The following is an 8,961-nucleotide window of genomic DNA, read 5'->3' on the forward strand; positions in this document are numbered from 1 at the left end:
CGAGTAAACGCGTCAGAAGGACAAGGAACAGTCGCGTGCAAGCATCTTTTTCGGAGAAGATGCTTGTACACTTTTTGCCCAATTGAGCCGGTGGGATCGAGAGACGGAGCAAGCCCCCAGGCAAAGACCAGGAACAAGCTTCCTTGCATTTGGAGACGCAGGGCCGGGGGTGGGTTGTGGGCCAGGCCGTTGGCAGGCGGGGAAGGAGCCACCTGGAGGGGCACAGAGGCCCAGAGGGAGGAAGGGACGCGAGACCGGCAGGAGGCTGAATGTGCAGGTACGGAGCACGGAGGAGCACTCCGTACTGACAGACAAGTCGTACCTAGAAGTTCCTACGTAGAGGGTACTTGGAGGTGTGTACATGTACGGTCGGCAACTTGGCATCTGATTGGCGGGCGGGCGCAGACACGAGTCGATGCCTGCTACTGACGGCGTTTGCAGCTCGACTCAGCGCTCCAAGCTTACTGGCTGGCGCACAGTTGGAGCGTAAGCCGGGTTGATTTTACGGCGCGCACGAGCAGCCAAGCTCTACAAGCGACAAGTCTGGCGACTTTGGGCGTTTCAAAAACGGCAGCAAACACAAAGCGCAGATCCTCGCCCTTTGATCCAAAGTGTCGGAGTGGAAGGAAGGCCGGGTGGTTTGAACGTTTTGTAGCAGTAGTAGCTCAAAAGCGAGGAGGGGAGGAACAGAGGGACAGAGGAAACCAGCCACGAAACACGAGACCGAAACCTGTGGAACAGAACATGTGAGCCTTGTGAGTGGCTCGTGGGGCGCCCGGGGCATGGGAACATGTCCTTCAGTACTTAAAGTAAAGTACTTAGGTTAGGTTAAGTAAGTACTTACTCAAGTAAGTAAGAAGTACTTGCACGAGGTTTTATCGAGACTCGCTGGAGCTCACTGGGGCCCGCTGGTGCGCTGCGGCCCATCCCTCACGGGCTCCCCGGCAAACAATGCGCAAACACCAAGACCAACCACCCCAGTCAATAAACAACTAATTAAGTACCTGGTTAGTAGTACTAGTAGTAAGTGCTTGAGTAAGTACCTACTTTATAGCGGCGGCGGCAGCAGTAGCAGCAGCAGCAACAACAACAAAACAAAATAAAACAAAACAAACAAAAAAACAAAAAAAACTAGCAGAAAATTTTTCTGCAAGTTCCATCATTTAATTTCCACATTGGACACAAACAAGATAGAGAGCTTCATACTTCAATACAAGTTCCTATTTTTCCAGGTGTCTTCCCGCCACCACGCCTACTTGAGAACTTGTAGACGGATCCTTTCGATGCCTACCTACTTCTTTCCCAACTTACTTACTTAAGTACTGAAGTACTTAAGCCAGTCAGTAGTGTGGACTTGGTACAGAGTTCGCAGCTGCATGCAGGTTTTGCCACGACTAAAACTCTATGCAGGTACCTACTTAAGATAGGTACCTACTTACCCAAGGTTAAAGAGGTTAAAGAGGTAGGCACTTACGTGTGTATGTCGTATACTTGATGCAAGTCCGTACTCAAGTAGGTACTAGGTAATTAAAAACACTTGGCAGCTTACCGGTTGCCTATCTGAATGGCGACGCGCCGAGGAAGCCCGAATTCTTTTTTTCCTTCTTTTACTATTGCGTTCTTTCGTCCCTCAACCTTTGAACGGGGTTCCCAGTCCGGACGGTAGTGGGTGCAGCCAAAACGAAGCTTGAACCTGAACTGTGTCTACGGAGCACCCAGGTCCGCCTACACGTATTATCTTGATAGTTAAATGTTTGTATCCAGTCACTACGAGTGCTGCTTGCATCTGCATCACACACAAGGGCCGTGTCCGTGCCGTTGCGTACGAAATGCGGCTCTGCCATGACTATCTGTACATGCAGGCTCTTAATGCGATCCCACCACACCAGGGAGTCCATCACGGCACCGCACTCGACAGACAGCCGCCCGTCGGATGGATGCGTGATTGTACCAGTACCGGCACCTTGGTGTACTGTGCCCAGCAGCCGGACGGTGCGATAATACGTGCAAGGTGGTATTATGCGCCCTTGTCGTGGGTTTGCCCTCGATCCTGCGGCTGCCCACTTGCCACCTGAGAACCCTGCACGCGTACGGAGTATGTACAAAGGAGAAGCCGTGAAGCTGGTTGGCTGTTGAGAACAACAAAACCGCCATCGTGTAGGAGTAACTTATATGTCACGGGGTTACCTCCCTCTATTGCCGCGTTCCTGTGCTCAATCGCCTCGACAACAGCCGTGGTCGGTCGTGTGTATTGATACGGCTCACGACACAAACAACAACAACAATACTGAGCCGTTCCTGACGCGTCGCAAATGAGGCAGGACGAAATGGGACTGGACCAGACCAGACCAGCCAGACATTGAACAAAACCACGCCAACCGCCGGCCTTTGGATAAATAGCAACTACTACTAGTAGCAATGTGCTGCAATGCCAACCAACACTGAGACCCTGTGGGAGCGCTCCGATCGTCAGGGCAGGGCAGACCACACACAGTATGGTGCGTGACTTGATGCACACTACACCTTCTCGCTGAGGCCCAGAAATGACCTTGCGACATGTATTACCTGTTTTATGTACGGAGTAGGCAGTAGGTAGGGCTGGCGCAGCAGGGCAGCCGGCCCAAGTCAGTCAGCAAGTTCACATTGCCGATCATGATCAAAGACGTTCAATTGCGATGACGACCCATTTCAAGTTCCATATAACGTAGTTATTAGGCTGAAGTGTGGTACCAACACCACCATCCACATCCTTTGACATGGCACACCCTGCAATTCGCCCCGCAGAATGTCAATATTGACAGGACATTACTAGTCGTCTGGTCTGGTTGCTGCAGAGTGGCGATTGACTTTTGCCTTGACCTCGATTCGGTGCGCAGCCCCCAGTCTGTATTAATGCAAGGTTGAATATTATTGTCGATTGTCGTCCTTTGTGGCTGCTTTGAGTGGGAGAAATAAGTGGCATGGTGGAGCGAGTGGGGGTTTGAGGCAATTGAGGTTTTTTTTTTTTTTGGGGTTTTTTTTTTCCACATAGTATTCAAGCAATGCTCTCTCTTGTTCTTCCGGCCAAGCACCCAGTGCATGATACCACGAACCACATGGCTATACAACAAACTTACGGTGTATCCGCGATACGAGTCACAGAGACGCGGTGGCGGCGATGGCTGACTGTGCCATTGCCCGAAGAAATGTCAATGCATACTCAAGTACGTACACAGGAGGACGCACGCATGGTCCAGCGTAATTGTTTACTCCGGATTACTCGTGCAACGCCCCACCAATAAAAAGCTCGCTAGAGGCTAGAGGCCAGAGCTCACCATCTAATCAATAGACGTACAGAGTACTCCGTACCTGATGGATGGGAGAGGGGTTTTGCCCACTTTCTGGGCTTGACAGTAACCCCAACCCTAAGACGTTGTTGTGCCTGGATTTGCGACCAGTTTGACCCCTCCCTCCCTGGGAATCGGCAGTTGCCAACAGTACGTTTGACGTTTGACATCTCAGTCGCTTGTCTCGTCTCGATCGCGAGCCAGCCCGCCCTGCCCTGCCCTGCCCAACCCGGCAAACCAAATCGAATCTCTCGTCGACTGCCTGCAGAAGTGGACCAACCAGTTGGTTGATTGACCCTCTACATGTCGCTTTCCATGTTCCCGCCGGGCATCTGATGATGTCTTCGATGCGATCGATCTATGCCGGTCGGCAGCCACTTCACCATCTTGACTCTGGCGAGCACCAGTAACTGACATCATGACTCTTATTTTCTTTTCTTTTCTATTCTTTCCCTGTGCCCCCCCCCCCTTTTTTTATGCCACGCCATGCAATTAATTGATCGGAAAACTGAGCACCTGTTTCTGCGCTGCGTGTTTAAAGAAGCAATGTCTTGATCGTACACGTCAATCTGGTCTTGCAACAATTTCCATCTATTCAGATCAGCGAGATTAATCAACTCAAACAACTCTGGCCTTGTCCAGCACTTTCCATCAGGGCAATATTCGGGAACAAAAAGAACTAGAAAAAAAATTAAACTGAAAACAAAAATCAATATACACGCCACCGACTCTCATCATGCCCAAGCCAAGGGTGGTGTATTGGTTCCGGACAGACCTCCGACTTCACGATTCTCCCGCCCTCAAGGCCGCGCTGGATCTGGAGCCAGATGTCTTGTGGCCGATATTCACCTGGGATCCCTACTATGTCTACAGAGCGCGGGGAGGCACAAATCGATGGCAGTTTCTGTGCGTTCAAAAATGCAGACAAAACTCAAATTCCGCGTCATTGGTGCTGATTAAGGGAATCATGTAGCCTCGACTGTCAGAATGACCTCTCCAGCTCCATCACAAAACTAAACCCCAAGTCCAAGCTCTACGTTCTCCGCGAAGCGCCCCAGACTTTGTTCCCCAAACTCCTCAAGGCCTGGAAAGTCACCCACCTCGTCTTCGAAAAGGACACGGACGCATATGCCCGGCAGCGCGACGAGGTCGTCGCCAACGCAGCCAAGGAGGCCGGCGTCAAAGTCATCACCCGCGCCGGCAGAACGCTCTGGGACAGCGACGAGATCGTCTCCCACCACAATGGGAAGCCAACCATGTCCATGACGCAGCTTCTCTCCGCCGCCAAGAAGGTCGGCCCCGTGCCCCGGCCCATCGCCTCGCCCAAGAACCTCCCCGACCCGGGGGACACGCCGCTCGACTTTGAGCACCACGTACCCACCGACGCGCCGGATGTGAACGCGCAGGCGAGGGACAGGAAGGAAACCGCGTACCGGGGCATCGCCGGACCCAAGGGCGACTTTGCCATCGAGACGCTCGAGGAGCTCGGGTTCCCGCCGGCCACGACTCCGTTCAGGGGAGGCGAGAGCATTGCTCTCAAGAACCTGGCCGACATTGTCGGCAACAAAAAGTACACAGCCACGTTTGAGAAGCCAAAGACGAGCCCGGCGCAGTTTGAGCCGCCGTCGACGACGCTGCTCTCGCCGTTTCTTCACTTTGGCGCCCTGTCCGTCCGCGAGTTCTACTGGGGCGTGCAACAAGTCGTCGAGGCCCACGGCAAAGGGGCGTCGACCCCTCCGGCGAGCCTGACGGGCCAGCTCATCTTCCGTGACATGTACTTTGCTGCGCAGGCGGCCGTCGGGCCCAAGTTCACGCAGACGGCCGGGAACCCGTACTGTCGCTTTATACCCTGGCATCTGCCGTCCGAGCGGGACGCGCAGACCGGGCTCGTGACGGACAAGTACACGGTGGACTCGGACGACGCCGAGACGTGGTTCCAGCGCTGGAAGCGAGGCGTTACCGGATTCCCCTGGATCGACGCCCTCATGCGCCAGCTCGTCCACACGGGCTGGATACACCACCTCGGCCGCCACAGCCTGGCGTGCTTCCTGACCAGGGGAGGGTGCTACGTCGACTGGGAGAGGGGCGCAGAGGTCTTCGAGGTGCACCTGCTGGATCACGAACCTGCCTGCAATGCAGGGAATTGGCAGTGGCTGTCGTGTACGGCCTTTTTCTCTCAGTTCTTCCGGTGCTACAGCCCCGTTTCCTTTGGCCAGAAGTGGGACAGGGACGGGCGTCTGATTCGCAAATGGGTCCCGGAGCTCAAGGATTTGGATTCAAAGTACATCTACGAGCCGTGGAAGGCGCCGATCCGGGATCAGAAGAAGGCGGGCGTGAGGGTGGTGGGTGACGGCCTGGGCGAGAGGGAGGAGGGGACGTATCCCAAGCCAATGTTCGACTTTGGGAAACGGAGGGAGGCCTGCATCAATGCCATGAAGGCGGCGTACGGCGTTGGCTTGTATGGCGACGACGAGAGGGTCGCGGACGGTTCCTGGAGGGGCCTGTTCGAGGGCCAGGGAGGAGAGATGATGGGCATGGTTGGGAGTGATGACGGGGAGAACGCGGACCAAGGGGACGAGGACGACGAGGACGTTGGCGACAAGAGGAGGCGGAAGGGGCACGACGGGGACGATGTCAAGAAGCAAAAGAAGTGAGGACTTGGTGTAATGGTGGTGCGTACAACACGGCCACGGTAACGTATATAATGACACGTTTTGGAAGGTTTCGGAGACGGTTGGGCATGTACATGACGCAATGCAGCATGGTCAGAATCACGACCGCGTTGACGCCTCAACCCTCCCGCCCGTCCGCGAGTCTCGACCACTCCACCGCCCACAGCCTCGCGTCCTCGTCGCCGTCGGTCCCGCCACGGAGCGTCTGCAACTCCAGCTCCGCGAGGCGCGTAAACATCTCCCTCCTCCCGTTGCACGCAGCCGTGAACATCCTCTGCCGCGCCTCGTGCACGTCGCTCCCCTTGAGCATCTCGCCCAGCTCCGCGTCGGCCTCGACAACCCCTTCCTCGGACAGCACCTCCAGCAGCCGTCTTGCCTCGTCAGACCTTTGCATTCTCAAATACGTCCTCGCCAGACACAAGCGACAGTGCGGCCGCCACTCAAAGTCGCCACCCAGCCTGAGCGCCCTGGTCAAGGCGGCAGCGGCGGCGTCCAGCCGGCCCCGCGCCAGCAGCAGCTCCCCCTCGGCCGTGAGCGCGTCGGCATCCCTGCCACCGGACACGAGGCCCTTGAACCGCGCCTCGACCCTGCGCAGCTGCGGGACCCGCCCGTACGCCCCGGAGCGGACGAGCTGCCGGGCGAGGGAGAGCGTGGACGGGCGGTAGCCCATTTCCGAGGCCGTCGACCAGAGGGCCGTGGCGAAGGCGTCGGCGCCCCGGGGCCCCGCGATCTGCCGCATGATACAGGCGGCCTGGTGTATTGTCTCTGCGGGGACGGCGTCTCCTGGCGCCGGGGGGTGGTTAGCGTGGCGGCCGGCCGGGGGGAGGGGGGGAGGACGACGCGGACGTACTGCCTGTGAAGGAGGAGGCGGCGGCCCAGGGGGAGGCGCCGCGGCGGACGGCCCGCGAGAGCGTTTGCGCGACGCCGTAGTACGTCTCGGGGGGGTCGCGGAAGGACTTGGCGTTGCGGGAGACGACGGCCTCGAAGGCGCTGAGCGGGATGTCTGACAGCGTGAAGAGGTCTGCGTAGGGCGAGGGCGTGGGCGTGGCCCGGGGCGCGGAGGCGGAGCGAGAGGCAGGCGGCGGCGTTTGCTGACGCGGACTTGCGGGCGGATGGAGGTGACGTCTTGATAGTAGGGGCGGCGCGGGGACTGGCGAGGCAGGGCGGCGGGCGTCGAGGCGGCGCAGGAGTGCGCGTGGCGATGGCATCCGTCCGACGGCCATGGGTGAGGTTCGTGCGGGATTGTGCGGTCCGGCAGAGGCGGGCGGGCGCGGCCGGTTCTCGGCGGATTCTCGAGAGCAGTTGGTCGTAACTACTCGGTACTCGGAACTCGATACGTTGAACGTTGGTGTTGGGGAGAAGCCGCATCGCATCCCCCACGAGAGAGAGGGGGAGAGCTACGAGTCCGCTGCCGGCTCGACCCGCCAATCAAATCGCAGCGCTCTCTGCGCCGCGGCCCCCCCGCGACCTAAAGTTACTATCTGTAAACTGTGGCGGCGACCCGCTACATTTTTTTGGTCGTGAAAAATATCGAGCCTCACAATTGACGACAACTTCCCATTTCTCAACACACTATCCCAGTCTCCTCGGGCCCGGGGCCAGCTCCAGCTATATACTGATCGAGTCGACTCTATTTCAAGCTCCCGCCTCAGCTCGGGGTCCCGAGGCAAAACACAATTCCTCTCCAGGACCCAGACGACGCCCACAAGACATCTCGGCTCGGTGAGGAAAAGCTCGCGCGAGCACGCCAACCATGCCCGTCGAGACGCGCAAGCGAAGGGCCATGGCCCAGGAAGCCCTTGGAACGGCCGAGCCCGCGTCGTCAGCCCGCGCAGGCGCCGCCCCGAAGCGTCAGAGGAAACTGCCCCTGCGGTCAAAGGACGACGCTCCAGAGCTGGACCCCGAGACCGAGGCCCCCCGGGCGGCAAGCCAGAGGAGTGGCGTCATCACGTTCGACGACGACGGCAATGCAGACCAGGACCTCGTCATTCCGGCCGAGCCTGTCGAGGCTGCGGACCCATCCCAGCTCGGGGTGGGAGGCGACAGCGACGGCGACGAGGCTCCCGAGGTAGTCTCCACGTCTAAGCTGGCAGTTGAGATGAAGAAGTCTGCGCGGGCGGAGAAGAAGGCTTCCCGAGAGTGCGTGTCCTCCCGTTTTGCAGTGCTGCTGATTTCTGACTCTACGACTGGAAAATTGACCGTGGGCTAGGCAAGCGGCCGCTGAGAAGAAGAGGCGGCAGCAGCGGGACGCCCTCTTCAAGCAACAAGCCTCGGAGCGAAGGGTGGAAAAGCAGCCCGGAGACGTCCCAGAAACGCAGCGACAGGCTTCTGGTGGCAAACGGCCTGGCAAGGTAGCCATTCCTACTGTACTGCCTGCCGAGTTTTTGACCGATTCGGAGAGCGAAGCGGACCATGATACCGAGTCCTCCGCAGGGGAAGAGGAACGGCCTCGCAGGAGAACGGTGCCGGCGATTGAGAAGCGAATGTCGAGGGATGCAAGGGGTCCTCGGGATGAGGTTATCGGGACTACAGTGTACAGAGTCTCCAGCAAGGTCGACCAGAGGTTGGCGCCTAAAGTAAAGAGGTATTCAAAGGGTTCCAGGGATGTGCTGCTCAAGAGGGGGAGGGCACCGGTCAAGGGGAGGTCTGGGTTCTTCAAGAAGTGACAGTCACGGGTTTGGGACATTTAAACATTGAACTTCTCAAGCTGTTTGCCGTCGGGAGGGCGTCGTCTCGCTTTAGAACTGTAGCGGCGGTTGGTATTTCGGCGTTTTCCTTCTTCTCCATCAAACAGTACCATTCATTGGCTTACCCTAGATGATGCACGAGTTTCGTCTGTACGACACAACGAGTGACGCCGCCATGGCTTGCTTTCCAATTTGAGAATTGCCACGAGGCAGCATTCTGCAAACGGCCGGGCTCTGAGGCTTTCTTGGTGGCCGTGGGATCGTCTTGCCGTGTCC

General features: G+C 57.6%; 3 protein-coding genes across 3 annotated transcripts; 2 read left to right on the plus strand and 1 right to left on the minus strand.

The window, feature by feature from the left end:
* Positions 1 to 4,062: 4,062 nt before the first annotated feature.
* MAM_02294 (cryptochrome-2) lies at positions 4,063 to 5,980 on the plus strand (the record flags this gene model as incomplete). Its single annotated transcript, XM_040821093.1, has 2 exons — positions 4,063 to 4,232; positions 4,300 to 5,980. The coding sequence occupies 2 exons, from the start codon at positions 4,063 to 4,065 to the stop codon at positions 5,978 to 5,980; spliced, it is 1,851 nt and encodes a 616-aa protein (XP_040680507.1).
* A 136-nt stretch (positions 5,981 to 6,116) lies between these two features.
* Positions 6,117 to 7,221, minus strand: MAM_02295 (Tetratricopeptide-like helical; the record flags this gene model as incomplete). Its single annotated transcript, XM_040821094.1, has 2 exons — positions 6,117 to 6,781; positions 6,849 to 7,221. 2 exons carry the CDS (start codon positions 7,219 to 7,221, stop codon positions 6,117 to 6,119), a joined length of 1,038 nt encoding a protein of 345 aa, XP_040680508.1.
* Positions 7,222 to 7,751: 530 nt separating this feature from the next.
* On the plus strand, positions 7,752 to 8,664 carry MAM_02296 (uncharacterized protein; the record flags this gene model as incomplete). The annotated part of the gene is made up of 2 exons (XM_040821095.1): positions 7,752 to 8,137; positions 8,208 to 8,664. The coding sequence occupies 2 exons, from the start codon at positions 7,752 to 7,754 to the stop codon at positions 8,662 to 8,664; spliced, it is 843 nt and encodes a 280-aa protein (XP_040680509.1).
* Positions 8,665 to 8,961: the final 297 nt, after the last annotated feature.

Source organism: Metarhizium album (genome assembly GCF_000804445.1).
Source record: "Metarhizium album ARSEF 1941 chromosome Unknown scaffold_4, whole genome shotgun sequence".
Classification (NCBI taxonomy): Eukaryota; Fungi; Ascomycota; class Sordariomycetes; order Hypocreales; family Clavicipitaceae; genus Metarhizium; species Metarhizium album.